The following is a 27,090-nucleotide window of genomic DNA, read 5'->3' on the forward strand; positions in this document are numbered from 1 at the left end:
TTTTTTCTCTGCTTTTGAGGCAAAACCGGGACAACTCTCATTGTAACACTTTCTGATCTGGTTCGGCTTTTTTCACGTTAAAACCAACCAATCCCAGTATGCAATGCAAACAATGAGTTAACAGTCGCCTAGAAACCACATATCCCAGAATGCCATGGTCCCAAGCAATCTCAAAAGTGGGTAGAGGGGACGCCACTGCATTCTGGGAATTGTAGTCTCACAGGACTGGCCCGCCCCTTGTGCAACTTCGGCGGCCTACGTTTGGAGGAAACGCTGCTTGGGTGGCTTAGCGCGTTGGGGGCCGTAGAGAGCGGTTCCGCCCAACAAAACCTTCGCCTCCGGCCTGGTGGCCAGCTCCGCCTCTTCTCGTATCTTTCCCACAGCCCAAAATGGCGGCGGAGGTGGATTTTGGCGACTTAGAGCTGTTCGAGGCGTTTGACCACCCCGAGGAGTCGACTCCGAAGCCCGTTCATACCCGCTTCAAGGACGACGATGGCGACGAGGAGGACGAGAATGGGACTGGCGACGCGGAGCTGCGGGAACGGCTTCGGCAGTGCGAGGAAACCATCGAGCAGCTCCGCGCCGAGAATATCCTTCCCGTTCGCTGGGCCCTGTCACCGGGACGTGTGGTGGGGAGGGCGCAGGCGGAAATTCCACAAGGGCCAGAATTCACCCTGAGAATCTAGGGTTCAGGTTGCGCAAGCTGTCCTCGAGGCCTCGGCGCAGACCTCTCCCCTTGTGGGATTCGTCTCCTGGACCTCATTCGCTTCTCCCGTCCGCGAGTCTGGGGCGGGATTTTAGCGCTATTCCGGACTGTTTGAACTGTTCAGTTGTAGACTGTTCACCACGTCTTTTCCCGTCTTTTGAGTCATTATCCGGTCTCCTTTTTTGGAACCAGTGTAAAGTTGATGCATACACGCTATGTGGTGTATTAGGCGATACCGGCTATTTTGACCTGGGCGCAGATGTGTCTTTAAGGCGGAGCCAAATTTAGTGGTTCCATTCTGCGGAGTTGAGGTTCCTAAGGAGCCCGAGGCATGCACAGAGAAATGGTTCATTGCCTGATGACCATGGGGGATTCATTTGAAAGTTCTTCCACTTTGAATCAACTTCCGTGTGGAATGTGCATTACGTTTCCGTTTGATAGTTACGTGTCCACAGCCTTTCTAGCAAAATGTGTTAATATGTTCTTAGAGGGTGTTTGCGGGTGGGGGTTAACTTATTTTCAATTTTTTTGTTATTTTTACTTAGCTTACAATTTTGGTTCAGGAACTTTTCTCCAGTGTAAGGTTTTCGAAGCCATTTTTTTCATAATGCCTTTTTCCTGGACATTTTATTGTGGAAAATTTCTAAAGACAGAAAAGTTGAAAGGATTTGACAGTGAACATTCATAGATTCCATCCTAGATTTTTCATTTCTTAACAGTTTGTTATGCTGCATTTACCTTATTATCATGATGCTTTTGACCTGGAACGTTTTCTTAAGTGGCTGTTTAACTTCTGACGGTACACCGTTGTCTGAATAGCATTTTTGATTTCAGTCTGTTAGTCTCTTTTGAATTACATGACCCCGTCTTAGAAATACCATGTTGAAAAAAAAAAAAAAAAAAAACCATGTTGGAAGGTATGTATTTTAGTTTTTTAGATCCAGGTACTAGTCCTGCAACAGAAAAGGTCAGTAAGTGTGTTGTCCTCAAAACATTTGTCTTTTAACTTTTGTAACATATGTTTATAACATTGACATCAAAAGTGAGGTTAGTAGTTGAATTTTATGATCTTATTTCTGTTTAATGAGGGCGATACTCCTTAACAAGTAATAACATCAAGAACTTAAAAGAAAATTGAATATTTTGACTCGACCAAGGTATGAGATCTTGAATTTGCACTGTAATGTACTTTTTATTTTGTCCTGATATTAATATTTAATTACAGGTTTTGTTTTTTTTTTTAAGTATTTGGGACTTTTGTATCACTTCTATTTGTTCCATGTACTCTGAAGAAATCAGAGTAATGATCCTTTAATTTGTGAGGGTAAAATTTGAATTCTCATAACTGCATTAAGCTTTGAAACTGACTGGGTGAAAATACGTGTGAAACACCAGAAATTTTTTACTTAATCTTCAGAACAAGTTATCTTCAGGCAAGTTATCAACCTATTCACGTTTCTATTCAATGAACATTTCTGGGAAGTTAGAATTCAAGTTACAGTATTGATATAGCTGAAGATTTATTTACACAATTAAAATGTGTCTGTAAGTAGAAACAATGCAAGGTAAATTTTAGAAGAAGAGAAAGGAGTTGCTTTTCAAAAAAGTACAGTGAGTAAATTTGCTTTCAGGCACGTAATTTTAATAGATAATTACATGTTGATATTTCCTTTTTTATGTAATTTTATTTATTTGTTGGCTATGCTGGATCTTCATTGCTGCACAAGCTTTGCTCTAGTTGCAGCTGCTGCTTCTGCCGCCGCTAAGTTGCTTCAGTCGTGTCGGACTCTGTGCGACCCCATAGACAGCAGCCCACCAGGCTGCCCCGTCCCTGGGATTCTCCAGGCAAGAATACTGGAGTGGGTTGCCATTTCCTTCTCCAATACATGAAAGTGAAAATCGAAAGTGAAGTCACTCAGTCGTGTCCAACTGTTAGCGACCCCATGGACTGCAGCCCACCAGGCTCCTCAGCCCATGGGATTTTCCAGGCAAGAGTACCAGAGTGGGTTGCCATTGCCTTCTCCCTAGTTGCAGCGAGAAGGGACACTCTCCAGTTGCAGTGCGCAGGCTTCTCGTTGCTGTGGCTTCTCTTGCAGAGCACAGCCTCTAGGGCTCAGGCTTCAGTAGCTATGGCAGTTGGGGTCAGTAGTTACGGTTCCTGGACTCTAGGGTACAGGCTTAATAGTTGTTTCGCACAGGCTTAGTTGCTCCACAACAAGTGGGATCTTCACGAACGAGGGAGCGAACCGTGTCTCCTGCATTGGTAGGTGGATTCTTTACCATGGAGCCACCAGGAAGGCCCCAATATTTCTTAGTGTGCATTTATTTAGTAGTCACTAAATCTAAAATATTTGTTAAAACAGATTTATTACACAAAGTGGTATGTTAAGGCTTTCAGACTTTGGGGTGCCATGATGCAGTTTCATATGGAATTTTTTGTCCCTGGTACCAGCTGAAGTAACCTGCTACATTGGTGACTAAAATTTTAGAATTTAAACATATTTCAGAATATGTCTAAAGAATAATTTCTCTATGCCCTACCTTCCTTCCTATCTATGTGAGCACACTCTGTGGATCTACAGTTGTTTTTGGTTAGGTAGTAAATGTATTGAATGTGAGTAGGATTCCTAAAAAAAATAATAATTTTTATATATGTAGAGATATTTTATTTAGACACGCGCATGCTTTGTAATAGAGTCGATCATTTGAACATTAAATATTTATTTATAAGTGGGTCACAATCACCTGAGTTCAAACGATTATAGCATTATAGGCTTTGCCAATTTATAAGAAGGAAGCATTAGTATCCTGAAAAAGGAGTAATCATATATTTATTTATTTATTTAGAATTAGGGTTTTCCACATTGTGAGACTGACAGAACTTTCTATAGAAAACCAAGGAAGAAAAAAATTTAGATAAAATTTGTACCCCATTTGTCTTGATTTAACCCTTATTTTTGGAACTTGCATATTGAAGTGTCTCTTTCTTTTAGCCAGTAAATATTGTGAGTTGGTTTTTGTTGTTGTTTCTTCTTATATGATGAAAATTTTTAGTGTACAGAAAGTGGAAAGAATAGTATAATTAATACTCATATTTTTATCACTTAGATTTAATAATATTTTGACATATCACCTTCTTCTAATTCCATATACATATTTTACCCCAAATATTTCAGCATGTATTCTTTTCTCTAAAAACTTTCATGTATTACCACAACACCATGATCACACGTAATAACTGGCATGATTTCCTTAATAACATTCTCAACCATATTCGGATTTCCCCAACTGAATGTCTTTATCGCTGATTGCTCAAACTCAACTCCAGTCAAGAGCCACACAATTACATGTGGTTTTTAAAAACATGGTGTTTTGTTTTGTTGGATAGTTGTATTTATTTATTTATTTTTGGCTGTGCTGGGTCTTTGTTGCTGTGTGGGCTACTCTAGTTGTGGTGTGCGGGCTTCTCATTGCGGTGGCTTCTCTTGTGGAGCACGGGTTCTAGGGTGCTTGGCTTTCAGTAGTTGTGGCACAAAGGGCTCAGAAGTTGCAGTTCCTGGGCTGTAGAGCACAGGCTCAATAGTTGTGGTGCGTGGAATTAGTTGCTCTATGGCATGTAGGATCTTCCTGAACCAAGGATCGAACCCGTGCCTCCTGCATTAGCAGGCGGATTCTTCACCACCGAGCCACCAGGGAAGCCCACAATGTTTTGTTTTTTTTTTTTTTAACTGAAGTTTGTGCAAATTGAAACAAGTTTCTGGATGTCTTCATATTTTAATTTTCTCTACTTGATGTGAGCAGTTCCACATACAGATTGATTGATTTCACATGCTGTACAGGTACACGGATTTGAGGAAGGGGTGGAGAAATCAGATACAGCTGCTCACAGGTTACCAAAGGAATATATAGCAGATTTCAAGGCTGCAGTCTAGTTCTATTTTTTCCAGTTTTTGAAAGTCACATCCAGGAATAGTGTAATTTTACATCTTTACTTTAAAATTTTGGATCCAAGATGTTTAGTGCAGTGTGCTCTGCCCTCCAAAAAGAGTCTACCCATTTATTTATAAAGTGTTTCCATTTCCTATATATTTCCAAGCCAAATTTATTTTGATTCTTTCAGAATTATATTCTTTGTAACCTGCTGGTTTACTCAGTTCCTCCCTCTCCTCAATTTATAAACAAACAGCCATTAGGTAAAGAAACTTTTTGGTTGAAAACTGAACTGCAGCTTTTAATTTTTTATGAAATATTTAAAATATATATCTAAAGTAAAAGATAATCTCTATAAAATTGTTCAAGTATGTAAAATTGGTGAAAACCGGAGTTCCCGGTGGTTCTTGATCTTATTCGTAAAATATTATATGATCTTTGGTACTTAGAAATGATAAAGGTTCAGTGTTTATATATACATATGCAAGTTTTACTTTAATGTCTTCTAAGAATATGTTTTAACTTCTGTTCTAGTGGAATATTGGTGAACAATACTAAGTTAGATGGACCTTTATTACAGATTCTATTTATGAACAATGTTATTTCAAAGTAAGTAATTTTTTCTTTCCTAAATATTATGAGCTAATGTCTTTATGATACAATGTTTATATAAATATGCTGTGTTCATCTGTATTTATACCATCTGTATTCTTTTACTTAAAATTTATGGAATCATGATAAGAGCCAGGACTTTGCAGTCATATAAACCTGAATTTGAATCTGACTACCTCTGATTTCTACATATGTGAACCTGGAGAGGTCACTGACCCTCTCTGCATATCAGTTTCCTTACTGGAAAACAGGACACTAATAGTAACTACTTTTTAGGTAACTAAATGAGCACCTGTAAGAGCCCAGTGTTGTTGTTGTTGTTTAGTTACTAAACGGTGTCTGACTCTTTGCAACCCCATCGACTGTAGCCCACTACGTTCCTCAGTCCATGGGATTTCTCCCAGGCAAGAATACTGGCGTGGGTTGCCATTTCCTTCTCCAGGGGATCTTCCCTACCCAGGGACTGAACCTGCCTCTCCTGCAGCTCCTGCATTAGCAGGTGGATTCTTTACCACTGAGTCACCAGGGAAGCCCCACTAGCCCAATAGACGGCCACTAATAAAAGTCACTGCTACCACCGTTTCACTGCCAAAATCAGGGAGCTGAGTTCTCCCTGTTGACTATGGTCAAAACTTACCACGTGATTTTTTTTTTTTTTTTTAATAGCAGAACTAGATCTTTGCTAGTTTTCAGTATTCTTGGGTCTAGGATGACTCAGTGCTTTCCTATGATGCTTGCTAGAATGTTCTGAAATGGTTTGAGGCCTTGACCCATGCCTTGCTTGAAGCATGGTCATGGACATTTCAGATGGTTGCTTGCCCTCTCCCGCATCACATGTTGTTATCTTAGACGCTGTGCAAGGTAAAGGGAGCATATTGAGGTGTTAATCTGCATGGCAGATCCATTGGCTACTTTATCTCACAGAAGTAGAACCTGAGGCTGTGTGGAGTGGTACAGCCAGTGGCATGGTGCTGGGCACGTGGGACTCCAGGGCTACTGTCACCATCAGCTTCTAACTCAAGCTCCTGGCAGACCTTTTGTTTTTAATTAAAAACAAAAAATTTTTGGCCATGCTGCACGGCATGTAGGATCTCAGTTCCCTGAACAGGTATCAAACGTGCACCCCCTGCATTGGGAGCGCTGAGTCTCAACCACTGGACCCCCAGGAAGTCCCTCCTGACAGTCTTAATGTCTGCACCATTCCCCTGGGGTTGTGCCTGCAGAAATCTTAGAATGTCAGGGCTAAAGAGAGGGCTAAAGAGAGCTGACAAATCATCAAGTCCACGAAGAGGAATTTGGCTCTTTTGGCCCCTTCTGAACTGAGTACTGGGGAGTATTTGATGAACATGGTTCTTGACCTGGAGAGCTGGAGAACATAGACCTCGGTCATTTTTCTTGCGTTGCATTTTGGTCTCTTTTTTTTTTTCCTCCAGTGTCATATTTACGTAGGTGTTGCCTTGTATGTGCAGAAAGAGTCTGTAGGAAGAGGCTGTGGAAGAGCTGAATGCATTGATTGTGTGTGTTTGGCAGAAATAAGTGGCTGTGAGACAGGGTAGGAAGGGGGCTTTTTGTTATGTAACTAACCCTTTTTCTTCTTTTGAATTTTGAACCATCTTCATGTGTTATATATTTACAAATTAAGTTTGTAAAATTTATAAATCCATGTAGTCTTTGTGTAAGTATCTGCCAGCTGTTACATGCCAGGCACTATGTTAGATAATCATCATCATTTTGTTAACTTGGCAAAAATGGGTTTTGTTTTTTTTTTCCCCTAAAAAATAGATTAGACTGTTACATAGAGTCAGTGATTTGATATAAACTCTGAAAAACAAAATAACTAAATATTTACACATGCCGTCTTCTAAAAATGCATGACTTCAATCAAGTCAGTGTTTTACTCTGTCTGGGTTCTGACCATTTTGTCCTCTTATGCAGGCAATATCATCAAGAAATAGAGGAATTTGTATCAAATTTAGTAAAAAGATTTGAGGAACAGCAGAAAAATGATGTGGAAAAGACTTCTTTTAATCTTTTGCCCCAGGTATTTCAAACTTAAGAGACTTTAAGATTAGTAGGTTTTGCGTTTTACTGCCAATTATTAGGCGGCTCCGGGGATCCTCTTGAATCAAAACCAAAATGGTTGTTGAGATTGTCTGTTCACTTTCCATCCTGCAACCTGGCTTCCTTCTCCACAATCTGACCAGTGCAGCCATGGGGCTTTCTTTTGGATTGTGATTGCTTTTCTTAGGGATAATATTCACACCTGGCTACACTCAGAGCCTTTCCCTGTGTGCACCATTCCCTAACTTGGACACATGGTTTGGGGCAGAAAATTAATTTTAGGCCAGGGAAAAACATCTCTTTTCGTGGGGACTATAAAAAATGGATTTTCTTGTTTTTTTTTTTTTTCCCTAAAATGAAGAAGTTCATATATCATCCTTTCCCCCCACCTCTACTTGTTTTAAAAATCAGTAGCATGCCCAAAGAAATCTGAGAGATTCCACTGTGTGAATATTAGGGCATACATTTATCTCAAGAATATCAGGATTATGATTTCTGGGCTTTTTTTTTTTTAATTAAAAATTAAGGTAAGTAGAGGCTCTCAAATAAGGATCTTTAGCTGTTTATCCTCAGAGGTTGGAGAATGGAGTGTTCTAATTTACTAAATTTTTGTCACCTTTAGTTTTCATCTATTATATATAATATTTTTTAAAGATTCAAGGAACAGGATACATTTACCAATAAAAACCGTACTGAATGTTATTTAATTTTTGATTCAAGAAACACTTCAGAATTTTGTGCCTTGAGTATCAGTATTGACCAGCAATGTCAAGTTTATATTTTTAAATTTTTGATTATCTGATTTGAAGATAAAGCCTGTCTTGTCAGTTTAAATGTTGAAAGTTCCATAATTAATATTTACTAACATAAAAGTCATTGTGTAAGCTAATGCTTCAGAAGATACTATCTTTTATATCTTTTTTAACTTTCTCACTTGGAAAATAGCTTTCATAAACTTTCCTACCTAGCTTAACTTCTCACTCCCCCTAATTATCACAGCAATGAATTCAAACTTATATATATCTTAATGGTATGTATTAGAAAATAAAGTGAATGTGTTCAGATTCAATTACGAAATTTAAAGTTGTTAAAAATTGTATAGCTTTTGTAACTTGTATTTTTCTTTGTGTTAGCCATCCAGTGTTATGCTAGAAGAGGACCATAAAGTAGAAGAATCCAGTGCCGTTAATAATAAGGAAGCTTTTAGTGTAAGTTTGGACGCTTTAGTTTTGAATTCTGCAGATATATTTCCTATCCTCTGTCCATTGGGTAGCATTTAAATGGTAAACTGATGTAGTCACGTGTCATCTAATGATCACACATTCTTTCATTAAATTTGTTCTAAACAACAGTGTCGACTTCAGCCTTCTAAATATTATAGTTTGCTTTTTAAGAACTATTTCATTGTGACCTAGGGGTACAATGGATACACCTCAGAGGACTTTTTCTCCTGACTATCCTATGTGTTCATTCTCTTTTCTTTTCTTTTTTAAATAGATTTTATATTTTTCTTAAGTTCACAGAGAAATTGAGTGAAACATACAGAGATTTGCCACACACACCCTGCCCCCACACATTTATAACCTCCCCCTCTGTCAACATCTCCCACCAGATGGTACATTTGTTACAATTGATGAATCTACAGTGACACATCATTATCACCCAGAGTCCATGGTCTATGTTAGGGTTCACTTCTGGCACTGTATGGCCTATGGATTTGTACAGTAATACACATCTACCCTTAGACCTTCATACAGAGCAGTTTCACTGCCCTAAAAATTCTCTTTACTCCACCTATTCATCATCCTCTCCCCACTCATCATTTTCAAGGACTTGGATGAAAATATAGAAAGCATGCTTGTGGAACTTATAGATGGGTGAATCCGAGAGGGATAACTAGTATAACAAGTGGCAACTTGGGACTGTTAAATATTTGAAAGACTCAGATAGTGAGTGAAAAACAGAAGACTTTTTAACAGAGACGAGCCTGTATGTAGGCCTTTTGATGCCTGTGCAAAGTTCAGGAGTGTCAGTGCAGTGTCGTGTGTGATTTTGCAACTTTTAAAGAAGTTTTTAAAGAAGATGATGGAATCCTGGATTCCATTAAAGGAAGACCAGTTTTCATGTTCATGGAGTATTGTGTGCCATTGACATACCACAATTTAGACTAATAAGCATGCAAGGATCCTAGGCAGGTGGCACCTTAAATCCCAGAACCTTATTTTTTAGAAGGGAGATGAAGTCATCTAGTTCAAGGTCAGGGATCTTTCTTTAAAGCACCCTGATAGCTAGCATCCTGGTCTTTTTTTTTTTTTTTTTTTTTTGACTCTTCTCAGTAACGTGGAATTCACTTAAAACAAAAGAGAGAGAGATATACTTCTTCATTTTTCACATCTCTGATAGAAATTTGCACTCTAAAGGTTGAGCTGAAATGTGCTTCTTGTACTCACTGGTCCTGGTCTTGCCACTTGGCACTCTATAGGGTGATCTCGCATAATACCTTTGGAGATATTAGCCTTTATCACATATGCAGAGTTGTATCCATGTCTTATAAATCTTCTCAGTAAGATCTGTGGGCTCTTCATCCTCCCAGCACAGACAGGATATAGATGATATAAAGTGTTATTAGTTTTCTCAAGTGTGACAGTGGTACCATGATTTGTAGGAGAATGTTCTTATTCTTAGGAGGCTCATACTGAAGTATTTAGGGGTGCCATGTTGTGAATGGTGCAGTGTGGTAGCTGGTTATATGTGGAAGCTGGAACTCAGGTAGGAAGTCGTTAGTCTCCAGCAGGAGCAAATAATAGCTTAGACCAAGGTGAGAGTGGTGGCAACTTACTTTTTAAAAATGGCTCAGTAAAAAGTATGTTTTTGTGTGGAGAGAGTGCTGTGCACACAGAAATGTCAGTTAACCATCGTTGAATCTAGATGAGGGCGCATGGTGTTCCAACTTTTCTGTATGAAATTTTTCCAAATTTGTATGGGATTTTTCTCCTATTGGGAGACAAGGAAATGGAAACAATGAATATAGAAATAAAGACAGCTTTCTGAGGCTCTTGCTACAAAAGGAAGCAAAGAAATGGGAAATAGAATTGTTGACAAATTTTTGCTCTTTACGTCTAGAGGGAGTGCCCCTGACAGTAACGATCCAACAGGAAAAACTCCATGATCTAGGCAACATGAGGGAATTCAGTGATGGAGATTTTACTGACACATCAGGATGTGACTCCTTCACTAGGGAGTTGATTATTATTTCTAGTAATTTCATCATCCAGAAATAAGTTGGTAAAAACAATTAATCATAGTCTTACAGTATCTAATGTCATCTTTTTTTTTTTCCGCTTACATAGCAATATTTTTTGACTTGTTTTCTGCAGGTTGTAGGAAGTGTCCTGTATTTTACTAATTTTTGCCTTGATAAATTGGGGCAACCGCTACTAAATGAAAACCCTCAGCTTACGGAAGGATGGGAAATACCCAAGTATCCTACATAGTGAATGAAGATCTTTATGCATCTTGCCATTAAGTTCACCTTTAAAAAAAAAAACCAAATTGTGCAGACTATGATAACTATTCCTTAATAAAACTCACTAAAGGTACCAGCAAGTCTTCAGCCACATTGTTTCTCTAGAAGGGCAAGAAATACAAGTAAAGGCAAAAAGGTTTGTGTGGGGAGTTGCTTTTGTTTTCTTCTTCTTCTTTATTAACCAAAACCATAAACTCTTATAGCTTGAAAAGTTAATATTACTGGCTTACTATAAATAAACAGATTAAACCAGAATTTCAGTACATAGACATAGAGTAAATCTCTAAGTCACTCATATTGCAACTCATTGGTTCAGGCCTGATGTGCCTGGGTGGGTGGAAAGGATTAATTACTGCTGTCTTTGATTGCTGTCTTATAACCATCTACCCCTTTCCAAGTTTCCTAAAAGAAAATACGATAATCTGTTTGCCTCAAATCCTTCTGTTATCAGCCATTGACAAAATTCAGAGGTAACAGATCAGTCATAAGGGCTCTTGGTTAAAAGACTTGATCAAAAGTAATATTTGCATAACTCATTAGGACAGGAGGTGAAAGTGAGGTCATTTCTGCAGATATTAGTAATTGGTGATCTGCGTGCTTTCTTGTTCTGATACACATTGCTGTCACACAGAATTTTATTGATTTGCTTTGATATTTCTATTTACATTGTGAAAATCTTTGTTTTTTGACCAAATAGGCCAAAGCCTCACTGTTTCAATTGTGGTTCTGAAGAGCATCAAATGAAAGATTGCCCAATGGTAAATTTTTCTCATATAAAAAAAAAATCTTTGAACCAGAGCTTTCTAATATTTTCAATGCATCTATAGCATTGTGTGATATAAAGAAACTTCCTGTCTTACTTTCCTGTAGGCCTTAATTTTTAAATCTTTCCAAATTTGTCCATAAGTTTTAAGACATTATTTTAAAAAATAATAATTTATTACAGTGCTCTCTATTTGAGATGAATAAAACATGATGAGAATTCATGTTTAGACAATTTATTTTAAAAACTTTGTGATAGTACCAAGGTAATAAGAAATTGAAGGACTGCCTCTCTTCCTTGCTTATTTTTCTAAGCTATCCAGTCTCTTTTATACTTGCTCCTTATGCATTAAAACTGAAATAATCTGTGTGCTTGACCTAGGAAAAGTGCTTATGTTTATTTAATTTCTGAAATATTTCTACACTGCTTGATACCATTCTTTCTAAACACATTACAATTTAGCCTCGAAATGCTGCTCGAATAAGTGAAAAGAGAAAAGAGTATATGGATGCCTGTGGTGAGACAAACAATCAGAATTTTCAGCAGCGATATCATGCAGAAGAAGTAGAAGAGAGATTTGGAAGATTTAAGCCAGGAGTTATTAGGTACCTGTGTCATTTTACCTTAGAATGTCATTTCTATGTCCCCACCTTTTGGAACAAGTTCTGTGTATCTTCAGGGTAATAATCAGGAAATAAGTGTTCTCCCACAAGTCTCTATATAAAAGGTACATCGATTAATCCAAAAAATATCTACAGTAAGTCCCCTACATTAAAGGAGTTCTTTTCCAGAGGCATGTTCGTAAGTCCAGTTTGTTCATTAGTCCAACAGAGTTAGCCTAGGTATCCAGCTAACACAATTGGGTGTATATAGCTTAATAGGGTTCTAATATTTTTCACACAAATAATACATTAAAAAACTAGCACAAAAAATAAACAATTTTAATCTTATAGTACAGTTCCTTGAAAAGGACAGTAGTTAACACTACAACAGCTAGCGTACAGAGGCGGTCCCATCTTTGAAAGTCGCAACTTGAAGGTTCGTATGTAGGGGACTTAACTGTATTGTGATTGATAGGCACTGCTGTGCCACGTGCTGTGTAAAATGAGACATGGATGTGGTTTGGGTTTTTTTTTTTTAATTGAAGGATAATTGCTTTACAATATTGTAGTGTTTTCTGCCATACATCAACATGAACCAGCCCCAAGTATACATGTGTCCCCTCCCTCCTGAACCTCCCTCCCACCTCCCACCCCATTCCACCCTCTAGGTTGTTACAGAGCCCCGGTTTGAGTTCCCCGAGTCATGCAGCATATTCCCGTTGTCTGTCTGGTTTGCATATGGTGATGTGTATGTCTCCATGCTGCCGTCTCCGTTTGCCCTGTCCTCTTCCCCACCCCCGCCGTGTCCACAAGTCTGTGCTGTAAGGACGAGGATGTGTTTAAAATACTAGAACAGTATGTATCTTCATCCAAGCAAGAATACAGTATTTTTTCCTCCTCTTTTATTTTTACTCAGTGAGGAACTCCAGGACGCACTGGGTGTGACGGACAAGAGTCTTCCACCTTTTATATATCGAATGCGCCAGCTAGGATACCCACCAGGGTGGCTCAAAGAGGCTGAACTGGAGAACTCAGGGCTTGCGCTCTATGATGGGAAAGGTATAGTATGTTCAGTTAGATAAGTCAACTTAAGGGTTCTGTCTCTTTCTGTTTTTTTAAATTAAAGAATAACAATAAAATAGAATGGAAATGGCTGTCTTGTTTAATGTGTACTGAGTTGACTAAAAAATATCATGATTTTCCTTTCTTTTACAAGGAAGGAACTAAAACTTCACTGAGAGTTATCAAATAATTATCTGGACTTGCTCAGTGACTACCTAGCAAGGTCTTAGCTCTCCAGCTAGACCTCATAAATTCTTGCCTTTCTCAGTAATATTAACAGAAATATGACCTATCTCTGCCAGGAGATCTATAAAAGTTAGAATAAATAAACCTTCTTATTAATATAATCTAAAACTTCTCTTAGGTATCTAGGAAAATATTCACACATATGCCCAAGGAAATGTCTGTATATGAAAATACTTTTTAGCATTGAATATGATAGTGAAATATAAAAAACAACATTAAGGGATCTTCCCTGGTGGTCCAGTGGCTAAGACTCTGCTCCCAATGCAGGGGACTCTGATTCAAGCCCTGGTTGGGGAGCTAGATCCCACATGCCACAACTAAGACCCGGCGCAGCCAAAATAAATTGCTTTTAAGAATATATATATATTTTTAAGACAACATTAAGGCCGTAAGGGAGAATGGCTAAGTAAACCATAGTAGATCTAGGGGGTAAAATCCTTGTAGAATTTAATAAATGGAGTAAATCCATGGAGCTCCCATGGCAAGATTCTTATGCAATACTGAGTTTAAAAGATAAATTTCTGGATAGCTTATTTATTATGATACTGTTGATCTTCCTGGTGGCTCAGATGGTAAAAAATCTGCCTTCAGTGAAAGAGACCCGGCTTTGATTCCTGTCTTGGAAAGGTCCCCTAGAGAAAGGAATGGCAACCCACTCTAATATTCTTGCCTGGAGAATCCCAGGGACAGAGCAGCCTAGCAGGCTACAGTCCGTGGGGTCGCAGAGTCAGACACGACTGAGCGCTAACACTGCTGCTGCTGCTGCTACCAGTACCGTTGATCTTAAAAAACAAAAATCCCACGTGGATGAAACCATGCTGTATATTTTCTATGAGGAGTTATGTTTGTAAAAGATATTTTTGAAAAGAACCATCTAGATTTTAGGGTTTAGACTCACAGAGGCCTTCCCTGACCACCTGATTTGAACGTCGGTCTCCCATGTTCACCTGCGTGTCCTGCCAGTCTCTGTCACTGCACCCTGTGTGTTTTCTTCATGCCCTGTCACAGCTCATACACATTTGTTTATCGTGTAGCACAGTGCCTGACATCTGGTAGATAGTAAATAAATTTTTAAAAGTCTTAACCAATATACAGGAAACTCAACAGTGGTTATCCCTGAGAGGGAAAACAGGATTGCTCTTAAGATTTTAGTATTATCTCTAATGCTCTAAATTAAAAAAGAAAAGAAAGTGTTTCTAGATATTACTTAGGTCATTAAAATAAAAACATTTACCAAGCCCCCCTTCTCACGTAGTACCAAAAAGTATATTTAGCACAGTCCTTTTAATATTTTATATCCCCAAGTCATGCTGACATTCAAATTATCATTACTCATGCCACTTTCTGTAGGTGCTTGCGAGTCTGCTGTTCTCTCTAAAAAAAAACAAAATCTATCCGGCTGCACCTAGTCCTAGTTGCAGCACACAGGATTTTTGATCTTCCTTATGGCATGTGGGATCTAGCTACCTGACCAAGAGTGGAACCTGGGTCCCCTGCATTGAAAATGCAGAGTCTTAGCCTCTGACCACCAGAGAAGTCTCCCCACCGGTCTCTTCTTAAATTTATTTGTTCACCTAGGGATTCTTTGGACACATGATTGTAGATAATTGAGAGTCTCTTAAATGTCTTTTAATTTGTAAGTTCCCTTTCTTGTTTTTAACAAAGCTCTGAATTTTGTCCTTTTGGGTTTTTTGAGGTTGTGCTGATCATCCCCGTGGTTTTCTTTTAGTATGTTTCTCTGTCCCTCTGTTTCCTGTGAATTGGTGGTAAAACCAGTCATCGGTGAACGTTGCCAATATCTAGTTATTGGGGGTGGCACAGTGGTCGTATTCTCATTCTTTCATTACTTCTTGGCTTATTATCCTGAAAACTTCTATAAAGAGAAACTTCTCATCAACCATTTGGTTACCTTAGGTATATAGACATGGGATTAGCAATATAAATGTTCACTTTACTTAGTACTTTTCAAAAAGAATGAAGTAGTTCTCAACCATCCTTCAAGGATTGCTGTCATCTGTAAAGTGGTATTAGTAGTAAGTACCTCTTAGGGTTGTTGTGAATAATAAGTGAGTGAATACTTATAAACTTACAAACTGTTTAAAGCACTATCTGAGAAGAAAAGATTTTTCATATATAGTAACCATTATATAAATGTCTCTTAAAAGAACTGGAATAGAGCATTAGGCAAATCATAAAATCAGTGCAAAATAGACTTCTAAGCAATTCATGGAAGAACTAAACTTTCCAAGTTTTTCAATATTCATATTTTTATCAAAATGGTATGTCCATGTTGTTTAAAAATTCTGATATAATGGTTCAGACAAATAATGAAAGCCATTCTCAGAATAATTTTGTGGCCATAAATACAAGCACTTTCCAGGTCTGCTTTTGGTCCAGAGAGGGATTTATATGGGCACTTAGCAATAGTAACCTTTTTGATGATCCATAATAGATGGTGCTGATGGAGAGACAGAAGCTGGAGAAGTACAGCAAAATAAAAGTGTCACTTATGATCTCTCGAAATTGGTAAACTATCCAGGTTTTAATATATCTACTCCCAGAGGAATTCCAGATGTAAGTATATTGGTTTTATATTCTTCTGGAATATAAAATTATTTGTGTAGATTGTTCAAAATGTTACCTTATATAGCAATTACTGTCTCATAAAGAAGTAAAGGTTGAGAATTCCCTCGCTGTCCAGTGGTTAGGACTCTACACTTGGAGTGCTGAGGGTGGAAGCTCAGTCCTGGGTTGGGAAACTAAGCTCCCATAAGCCATGCAGTGTGGCCAGAAAAAAATAGTAAATGTGACATGAATTTGAGCAAACTCTGGGAGATGGTGGAGACAGGAGCCTGGCGTGCTACAGTCCATGGGGTCAAGAGTCGGACATGACTTACCAACTGAACAACGACAACAAAATGTGTTACTTATGAGTTTAACTTTTTAATTTCCTTTGTGTTGACTAGAATGTTACATGAAATCCTGAATTCGTCAAAAAGAAAACCCAGTTTTTTCTGACTTTATGCCCTAAGGAACTAAAATAGAATGATTAGATTCTGTAAATCTGAAGCTATTATAAAATTAAAAGATTATTATTTCTTTTTTAACAACATGGGGTGGTTTGAAGCAGTATTGTAAGTTTTACAGAATTGTTCGGGAAGTATTTTTCTACCTTTAATCAATCTGCGTGTACTATAACTTTTTCCTACTTTTCCTTCTTTTCCCCCCACAAAGTAAAATTTCTCCGATACAAGAAAGGTTTGCTATACTTAATCTTTTCCAACTTTTATCTTATGTTTCAGGATTCAACAACTAACTGTAGTAGTGGTGATGGTGGTGGTGATATTTTAATAAAAAGGCATTCTAGGGACTTCCTTCATGGTCCAGTGGCAAAGACTCTGAGCTCCCAACGCAGGAGGCCTGGGTTCAATCCCTGCTCAGGGAACTAGATCCCACATGCTGCAACTAAGACCCAGTGCAGCCAAATAAGTAAATGACTTAAGAAAAAAAATTCATTCTAGCTATTCTTAGGGACTGGGCAGTAGAGAAGCAGCCAAAGGTCTGAACTTCAGAGTCTGGTGAACAGATCTGAAGATGTGTATAATTAGTAAAGGGCTGGCTGAATTGCATGTACAAGCCATCAGTGCCTCTGGAAGTTGGGTCCAACTCCCAGCCTACATCAGAATCCCCTTGGGGTACACGTTAGAAGTGTACATTCCTGAGCACCCCCTCTCCTTTGACTTAACTTAGTCCCTAGAGTCTGTTGGTTTCACAGGAGCCCAAAGTGATTCCTGTTGAGAGCCGCTGTTGAATGTGTTACTGGCAATAAGAGCGAAAGGAGTGATTACTACTCAGTTTGAAAAGACAGAAGGTAGAAAACAGCATGAGTGAGCAAGTTAGGAGAAAGGGGCAAGGAACAGCCTATGGGCAGTACTGCTTAGTGTCAGGAGGGGCGTGGGGACCAGCCACGCAGCTGAGAGGCTGTCGTCACTGCCTGTAACTTCTCAATAGTAGGCAGAACCTTTTTGGCCCAAGTGGTTTTGTCAAGTAGTCTTTTAGTATCCTGTCCTGACTGTTGTACGGGCAGAGTTGGTTTTTTTTTTCCCTTTCAGCGCACTATTATTTTTACCCCCAACCCCTGCAAAAAGGAAAAGTCACATATGAAGCAGGAATGTAATTTGATATCTCCACTTCACCTACTGTAAGCAGACTTCAGAGCATGACATTTTCCAAATACACACTTCTTTTTCCCTTCTCTTTTCATTGATAGGAATGGAGGATATTTGGGTCAATACCAATGCAGGCGTGTCAGCAGAAGGACGTGTTTGCCAATTACCTAACTTCTAACTTCCAAGCGGTAAATAGATTTTCAGAGTGTGGTTTAGAAAAATGTATTGCTTTCATCCATGGGGTTTTGTAACTCATAGGCATCTTGTTGCCTTTTCTTGTTTGTATATAAAGCGCTCTGTTTTCTGATGAATCCAAAGGAAAAAGGTAACTACACTCACCAGTTACCTGGATTGGTTCTCTGTATCATGTTTAAATGGAGGGATGGAGTGTAATTCTTGGTCTCCCCTAACTCACTTGTGTTTGGTTTGGTTCTCCGTTAGCCAAGCATGAAGCCTAGCAGCAAAAGGTCTTCGTCTCAGTCCAGCCCCAGTAGTCCAAAGAAGCAGAAGAAGGAAGACAGCGCAGCAGCCTCACCTGCCGACATGGAACTGGACTCAGGTAGGTTCCACCCTGTGGTTCTGCTTTCATTGAGAAAGTAGGACGAGTTTGTATGCTGCTGAGTTCCCTAAGAAAGAGGAAGCTCTTAATGAGCAGTAACTCAAGAGTAAATCTTCCCTTTTATCCTTGGATATCAGAGCACCCCCACTATTGCCGGTCAGAGCTGAGTTGGAAGGCTTATAGCTTGGCGTGAGAGCCGGATGGGCCCGCCAACCGGGCTCCTTAGACAAACCTTCGCACCCAGTCCCAGCGGCCCTGGATCTGGACTGGCCCCCGTGATGGGCAGTGCTTTGAGACACACGGTGGAAAATATTCCCCTTTGGCAGCTCATTCTCAAGAGGAGGAAGGGCGGGACTGAGTCAGGCTTTCTCAGCTATTCTTCCCAAGTGTATAAATTCACGAAATCCCATCTCCCCCCAGGAAAGAGAGACTGTGAGGAAAGTCCATCCTTTCAGAAAGCCAAGGGAAGGAAACAAAGGCCTTGCGCTCTGTACTCCCCTAGTCTTTTGCTGTCTGAATCCTCTGGGTTTACCATGAAACCTGTGGTCAAGCAGGGTTGTGATGGTCCTGAGGGATGTGACCAGAGTGAGATGATCAGGGTTAGGGCATTCGAGACAGTGAGAAATGCAAATACAGAAGCATGAAGCATCATGGCATGTTTGTCCACCAACAGTGTGATAGTTGGAGTACACACTGGGCTATAAGAAATGACGTAGTCAAAATAGGCAAGTGTTTGGTTGTGAGAGCCTCATATGATACAGAGGAGATTGAACTTCTTCTAGATCATGGCAAGGCACTAAAGGGTTTCTAATGAGATGAAAAGGTTAGTAGGACCAGATTTGTGTTTTAGAAAGACTAATTGTTTGAGGATGAGTATAAGGAAGACGAGTCGAGAGGCAGGAACAACTCTGATATTCCTAACCAGCAGTAATGGTCCCAAAATGATGTAGCAGCTGTGACAGGCTGTGGGAAAGGGTGGACCCCAGAGAGCTAAGGACTGGGTGTGGGCGGAAGGAAAGGAGGAGGACTCTGGTGACTGGGTTTCGGTTTTGGAGACTTAAACCAGATACTGCTGGTGGTGCCAGTGAACGAGTTAACAAATGGGGGAAGAGTCTGAGTTCTAGGAAAAGATTGCTTGTTTGTACAGGTCAGATCCCTTGTGTCTGTGAGACACCCAGATAGTGATGACCAGTGACCAGTTGACCACATGAACCCACAGTTTGGTTGAACAATCTAGACTGGGGTACAGAACTGGGAAATAGGCCAGGGAGTTTCCCAGTTGCCTCCTCCGCTGCTTCTTCCACATCTGCCCACTCAAGAGTCTAGGCAGCCTCATTTCCAGCCAGATTTCCTACTGTGTTACCCTCGGTTAGAGTTCCTGGCACCAGAGAGCCTGACTTCTCCTGCTGCAGATGTTCTTTTCAGGTGGACTGAGGCCATTAAGCAATGATGATGGTAGGCTTCCCAGGGGGCTCCGATGCAGGAGATGCAGGTTTGATTCCTGGGTTGAGAAGATCCCCTGGCGAAGGAAATGGCAGCCCACTCCAGTATTCTTGGCTGGAGAATTCCATGGACAGAAGAGCCTGGTGGGCTACAGTCCATAGGGTTGCAAAGAGTCGGACACCACTGAGCACACCTTACACAGGGGGTATCTGAGGATCCAGTTTTCCCCTCTTGAGCCTGTTATTTTGCCATCAAACCTGTGGATTCACCTGAGTTCAAATAATAGATGCTAGTAAAATCAAGTGCTGTATGACAACTCAGTATCTCAACATCCTCATTTCAGATGCCGAGGTCCTACATGGGTCCCCAAACAGCGAAGCTTTTCAGTTTCAGCCCCCGTTGCCCCCTGGCACGCCTCCCCCGCTCCCTCGGGGCACCCCTCCGCCCATCTTCACTCCTCCGCTCCCCAAGGGCACCCCGCCGCTGACTCCCAGTGACTCACCTCGGACGAGATCGGCATCCGTGACTATGGACGAGGACGCGCTGACTCTGGAGGAGCTAGAAGAACAGCAGAGGCAGATATGGGCGGCCCTGGAGCAGGCCGAGAGCGCCAACAGTGATTCGGATATCCCTGTAGACACACCTTTAACCGGGAATTCGGTGGCCTCTTCACCTTGTCCAAACGAACCTGACCTCCCTGTCCCAGAGGGAAAAACATCCGAAAAGCAGGTGCCAGGGGAGGCCGAGGTACCAGACACTGCTACAAAGAAATCAGAAGAGGAGCAAGCCTCGAGCCCAGGTTCTGAGACTGCTTTGCTTGGCCAGAAGGAAGAGGAAGAGTCCACTCAGGTAGACCCTAAAGGTGCTCTTGACCACGGCAGGGTCGAGTCAAACAGTGAGGTCAGGAATGGAGGGAGCAGCCAGCAGCTCCTTCATGCGGACTGCAGTCCTGCAGCAGCCACGAAGGCCCACAGTGCTATCCCCGACATGAGCAAGTTTGCAACCGGAATAACGCCATTTGAATTTGAGAACATGGCGGAATCTACTGGAATGTACCTCAGGATAAGAAACTTGTTAAAGAATTCACCTCGAAACCAGCAAAAGAACAAGAAGACTTCTGAATGACTGCTTGACGTAGCACCGAGTGCTATTTAATTATAACTGTGTTCTGGTAATTAGGACTAAACGGACAGGTAAAATTGTTTTCCTATTTGTCCCTCCCACGTAAAAGAAAAAAAATCTATCCAAGGCTTAATTGTGGTCTAAGGTCAGGCCTCTTTTAAAGAACGGAAAGACTGAGCTTGCTGGTTTACATTTTATTCTCACTGATAAAAAACTTGGGGGGAGGTAAGTAGGAGCTGGTTTAGAGATAGTTTGTTAAGGTTTATACTATTTTTGGATTGTGAATGTCTGTCAGGAGTGATGGTTTTTAATCTGTCTTTTGTACATCGTTTTCCCTTTCTACATTTTGCTAATTATCCTGTACGTAAGTTTAATATATCACTTTTTAAAAAGAAAAAATTTAACCATTTAAAATTCATATTTCAACTGTTAACAACCAAATGAGAAAAATCAGGGATGAGCAGCTTTATACCATTTGGGGTATTTTTGTAAATGATTTACATGCATCCGTTTTAATAACACTTTTACTTTTTTGTAACTTCATTCTTCATATAAGCTTGCTATACAGGTATGTTCATCTTTGTGTACAAAGGTTTAATAAATTAGTTTTCATATACATAATCTAAGACTTTGAATATAAAAAAAATGATTCACAGTTAGTATATACAACCTTGTAAGTTTGGTAGTAAATTATGTGGTTGCAAATATTAGTGGTAGCAAAGGAAATTAAGACGTTACAAGTTTGGGTATTTTCAGTGGATTTCAGCCTTAAATATATCAATAGAAACAGCAGAATCTTTTAAAGTAATTATTTTGAAAAAATAAATGGTGGGCAGCTAGCCTTTGTACAAAAATAATTTTCTAGATTTGAATCCTATGATAATTGTTACAAACAAAAAGTAGACATACACAAATTGTGTTTAATTGTCTGATACATAATATAGAGCTGAAACTATGTTTTTGTCTTTATGTGGAATGCCATGACATCTTTACAGTCAAGTCCATGAAAATAAACATATAGATGATCTTGAATTAGTCATAGGTAATGTTATTCTCCTCAGAGTCCAGCAGAGGGTGCAAAATATAACCTTTCCAGGTTTAGTTTTCATTTTGGTAACTTTTGAGTATCCAAATTTAGTGTTCTATAAACAGTAAAGAGAAGGGAAATTATATGAAAAGGGAAAAATTATTTTCAAGGCCCTCATAGAACATACTAGAAATTGAATAAAATGTTTAATCCTTTTGGCTTTTTTCTCTGAGTCAAAGTCCATAATAAAACTGATCTTTTACCATAGTTTTACATAGTGTGTTTACATACATTATCATACTCACATTTCTGTTAGGTAAATGTCTTCTTCACATTATATATATAATCTGAGGAAACTTCAGCAGCATGGAGAAGTCAAGGGGACTTGTCAGCGTTCAAGAAGTGGTTGTTGGGACTTCCCTGGCGGTCCAGGGGGTTTAGCTTCCACTTCAGGGAACACACATTCGAACCCTGGTTGGGGAACTAAGATCTCACATGCCACAAGGCACAGCCAAAAAAAAAAAAGTGGTTGTTGAGAGGCCAGTCCAACTAAAGACTTGACCATTCCCTAAATCATACACACAGTTGTTTAACTACCCCCTTAAACATTGCATTGCGGTCTCCTATGACCAGAGATAGCTAACAGTTATCTCTATAGCATGTCCCACAGACAATTCGTGTTGAGGTTCTTTGTGCATTACTATCCCCTTGTCACAATCACCATATTAAGTAGGGATCGTTAGCTTCATTTTTAGAGGAAATGCTTGAGACACAGCAGGGGAGTAATGTGGTGAACCTAATCTTGATCACTCAGATCCCGCACTATCCATATCCATTGCTGCCTCTCTGTCAAAAGCTCCAGAAAAGCACTAGTTTCTCAATTGATTGCTATTTCTCGATTTATTCAGTTACGTATTAAAGGCACACTTGTGTTGAGTTGTTCTATGTGCTTTGGGGCCTTAAAAGAGGAAAACTAAAATAGAATCTGTTTTAAGAAGAGCTTGGATACTAGTAGGAGAAAATGGATGGTTTCCTCTTAGATTCATCACACGGTCATGTGAAGTGGGCAAGGTACCTCAGCTATTTTGGGGTGGTGGGAGAGACAGCTAGGGAAGACTGCCTTTAAATTCACAGAGCCAGGAGTTTCAATATTCATTAGAGGGCATTTGAAAACTTCTGGAAAAAAGAACCTTTAAGCTAATCCTTAGAAAAGGTAGGTAGAACTACAGATTTCCATAGACTGAATGAGCATTGGAATATACAAGAAATGGCATGAGGAAAACCAGGCAGGGAACACTCAAGAAATGTAGGATGGTAGGGATAGAAAAAAGACTTAAAAGACTTCACTGATGCTAAGGACTCTTGATTGCTTTACTGTGGGTTGGAATTTTATTAAGACTAAGGATCTGAAGATTTTGCAGTGTGACTTGACCTCACCCAAGTGGTATTTGAGGAAGAAAATCCTAAAACAGAATTCAGAATAATTTGAGAGGAGACATTTTATGGAAGGGAACTCAGAAAAGCAGGAAGTAGTTGCCTTAAGAAGGTGCCCCATTTTTCAAATGTATTCTGTCCCATGTATTGGAGTATTAGGAAGAGTGTTGGGTGGAGGAGTGAGTTATTGTTTGGACGTGGCCATGTTGTGACAAGTCTCCAGGTGTGGGGAGATGAGGTCATAACCAAACACTTGTACTTCAGGATGGACTTGGAGCCAGGGTGGGGATCCGTATCTAATCTTTGCCTTTCAGTGAAAAGGAATGTGAATTGTCACACAGGCTGCTAAAACAAGGCCAGCTAGCTGTTTGTCATCTCCTTGAGCAGGTAAGAAGGCACTTTCCTTTCTAAAATACCAAAGGACTGATTTCTTTTTTCAGAAGGTTGCATGTCCTTACGTGGGCAAAAGTATAGTTTACTTTGTGCCAACAAGAAGCTTCCTCCTAGTTGGTTCTGTTCTTCAGTTTCTCTGCTGGAATCATTTTGCCCTTCTGCCTCATACTTGGTAGACTATCATTAGCACATAAAACCAACAAGGGTGTTGTAACAATTGTGAATTTATAAGGTAGGCTCAGTTCCTAAGAACTTGTGTTTTTCTTTAGCCTCTAGGAAAAATTTTTTTTCAATGAATTTGTTGGACTTACTTGTACAAATTCACTTTTAAATGTTTAGGGTTAAATTATTTTGTTAAAGCATTTCTAAAGAGTTCGTCATTACAGAGCTCTTTCTATTAATAACATGGAGATCTCTGAATAAGCATGTTTTGAAAATCACCAGCATTCTAGCTAGAATGTTTAAATTGAAATGTTGGAGTAGAGGGGGGAAAAGTGACCGCTGTCTTAAAGAAAATATCTTTTTAAATTTGTCTCCTAAAGAAACAACTTTTGTGGGAGGGAGATGAGAGAAATGGAGTGAGGCTATGAAATAAGATTAAGCTAAAATACCTCCCTTGTAAAGGTAATCCATAGTCAGTCTAAGAAAGAAATGGAATATTTTATCCAAGGCAACCAGAGGATTATAGCCTGTGAGACAGTCTTGCAGAAATCTCAGGACTATTCCAAAGAGGTAAGGGTGGAGGTCAGGGAATATGTGATTTTGGCCAAGGGGTATGTGCACATATCTTTGAAACTGACTGCTATTCGAAAGGAATAGACACCTCAGTTAATGGTTTGAGTCCTTTTCCAAGTATGGGAAACTGCAAGAAACTGGGTTCATAAAGTTTTCTCCTGAAAATATCTATCCAAGAGCCAGTTCTACCAGTTTTCCCAGAGCACAAAATGCCTCATCCTGGTCTTTGCCCTGAATTCCTTTCAGGGTGTGTTGTAGGACAATGACTACAGTGGCTCATGACTTGATTCCTGTAGAACTGGATGGGGGCAACATTCTTCATTTTACAATCCCCTCCCTTTTGATCTTAATTTTGACTAAGGTTTTGGGAGGCATTTTGTGATCAATTTGTCTCATGACACTAGGAATGCTCATTCTGAGGTCAGATGGGGATTTTGTTGATAGGCCTCTCAATGTGCCATTGCTGAACTGGGCCCCTGTTAATCTCTCTTACTGGTCTGTTATTGTCCAGGAAATTGTTCCTTCTTATTGCTTCTTCCCATATCTAGAGCTATACTATTACAATCATGGATCTTATGGAACTAAACATTGATTATGTCACCTAGTCATTATTTTTATCAGAGGCTCAGTCACACATTTGGTAATGCAAGAAAAAAATAGGCAGAAGGCAAATTGTAAAATAGGCAGAATACGAATAATATAGCTTGTGACATTAATAAGGTCATCAGTAAGTAAATTATCTTCTAAGGAGTTAGGTTTGGTGTCAGAACGGAAAACTGACCTTTATGGTTCAGCAGTTATTTTTGCTGTGAATATCTGGTTAACACAATGTGGATGCACAGTACACATTAGAGGGGAGAGAGGAGACCCAAACTAGCAGAGAAATTTTTATATTAACTATTCTTTGTTATACCTTAAAATATAAATTGTATTTCATCACTCTATGGCTAAGCCTGTCTCTGTCATCCACAAAAAATGTAAAATTCACCTCCCATACCCTCCTGTTAGCTGATGTTCAATGCCTATGAGTTGGATCCAACTTCTAAGACATTTTTATTTGCAATTAAGTTACACTCTTTCATAACCATTTAAAGAATACATATGATGCTTGATTTCTCTTGGTTTAAAATGTTTACTTTTAAAGTTATAAGCAGAAAGAATAACAAAGCCATAAATTTGAAGGAAAATAACCCATAGAGAAAGCCCACATCCTTTTTTCTTCATAAGGTATAGAAATGTATTTTCTTACCAAATAATTTTCTAAACCCCAAACTTATTTTTCTTTCCCCAAATGGAAATTCTTGATTTTGTTGTGGCTTATAAATATAATACACATTTGCTTTATAAATTGAGATATAGAATACTGTAAACATCCTTTATAACCACAACTTTCAGAGAAAATTTTGTTCATAGTTTGGTATATTGTCTCCCTGAGCAAATACATGCAACTGAACTGAAGGATTTTTTTATTAATGTGTTGTATGTATAAGCGGTTTTTAACAAAAGCGAGGTTATACTGTACTTCCCTTGTCAGTACTTGAAATCTGAATGTTTATTATTAATGGCTGTACAATAGTGTACCATATTTTATTAAATATTGTTTATAATAATACAATGACATCTGAATATGGAAATATGTGCATGCAATGTATCGTTTCTAGATTATAAGTCTAATTCAATATCTTAGGTTTATGGGCTATTTTTATTCTTCTATGCAATGTCTTTGTATCCTTTGCTCATTCTTATACTAGTTTACTTAATGATATATAATCCTTTCATTAAAAAACTTGTCTGTTTTCAGGTGTACTGCAAAATTATGTTCTTAATTTGTCCTGTACATTTTAACTTGTTTATTGTGTCCTTTGAAGTACAGAAGTTTCACATTCTTACAGGATATTCACCAACTGATATTCCAATAATGTAGCTATTGACTGAAGCTGTTATTGAAAAATTACTTCCCCTCTAGTATTTGTGTATTTATTTGTTAAACACCTATTTATTTTTGGCTGTGCTGGGTCTTCATCGCTGAGCACAGACCTTCTCTAGTCGTGGCAAACGGGGACCCGTGTCCACCTGCGGTGTGTGGACTTCTAGTGATGGCTTTCCTTGTTGAGGAGCGTGCGCTCTAGGCTGCACGGGCTTCAGTGGTTGCAGTACACAGGCTTAGTTGCCCGAGGCATGTGGGAACCCTCGTCCCTGCGTTGGCGGGTGGATTCTTAACCACTGGACCACCAGGAAAGGCCATCCCTACTATTTAAATTGTGTGATTAGTAAGACTATCCCTCTATGCAATTCTCCAGGTTTATTTTCATGTAAGGTAAGGTGAAGTCGCTCAGTCGTGTCCGACTCTTTGCGACCCCGTGTACTGTAACCTACTAGGCTTTCTCTGTCCATGGGATTCTCCAGGCAAGAATACTGGAGTGGATTGCCATTTTCTTCTCCAGGGGATCTTCCCGACCCAGGGATCAAACCTGAGTCTCCCAGATTGGAGGCAGATCCTTTAACCTCTGAGCCACCAGGGAACAGGCTTTTTTTTTTTTTTTTTTTTCATGTAGATTTGACTAATTGCTGTCTAGATTTGGTCTACTCTACCCTAATATATCATGCTCTTTTGGATTTTCTTTTGGAATAAGCTGGAAAGACAATGACATTGTCTTTCATTTTATTATATCTATGGTAAAGGGGAGATTCTGTTTATCA

The 27,090-nt window shown here is 39.4% G+C and overlaps 1 protein-coding gene across 3 annotated transcripts; it reads left to right on the forward strand.

Moving 5' to 3' along the window:
• Window positions 1-26,192, forward strand: ZCCHC8 (zinc finger CCHC-type containing 8). 3 transcript variants are annotated; one of them, XM_040250658.1, is made up of 14 exons: window positions 1-588; window positions 1,821-1,863; window positions 5,171-5,245; window positions 7,184-7,289; window positions 8,443-8,517; window positions 10,687-10,790; window positions 10,906-10,971; window positions 11,533-11,593; window positions 12,061-12,203; window positions 13,117-13,259; window positions 15,961-16,082; window positions 17,779-17,865; window positions 18,119-18,236; window positions 20,023-26,192. In XM_040250658.1, the coding sequence occupies exons 1-14, from the start codon at window positions 390-392 to the stop codon at window positions 20,802-20,804; spliced, it is 2,124 nt and encodes a 707-aa protein (XP_040106592.1). In that variant the 5' UTR covers window positions 1-389; the 3' UTR covers window positions 20,805-26,192. The 3 variants fall into 3 exon arrangements, with proteins under 3 accessions (XP_040106592.1, XP_040106594.1, XP_040106593.1); XM_040250659.1 differs by lacking the exon at window positions 7,184-7,289 and having other exon boundaries at window positions 449-588; XM_040250660.1 differs by lacking the exons at window positions 10,687-10,790; window positions 10,906-10,971 and having other exon boundaries at window positions 287-588.
• Window positions 26,193-27,090: the final 898 nt, after the last annotated feature.

The sequence above is a fragment of the Oryx dammah genome, unplaced genomic scaffold (genome assembly GCF_014754425.2).
Source record: "Oryx dammah isolate SB20612 unplaced genomic scaffold, SCBI_Odam_1.1 HiC_scaffold_12, whole genome shotgun sequence".
NCBI lineage: Eukaryota > Metazoa > Chordata > Mammalia > Artiodactyla > Bovidae > Oryx > Oryx dammah.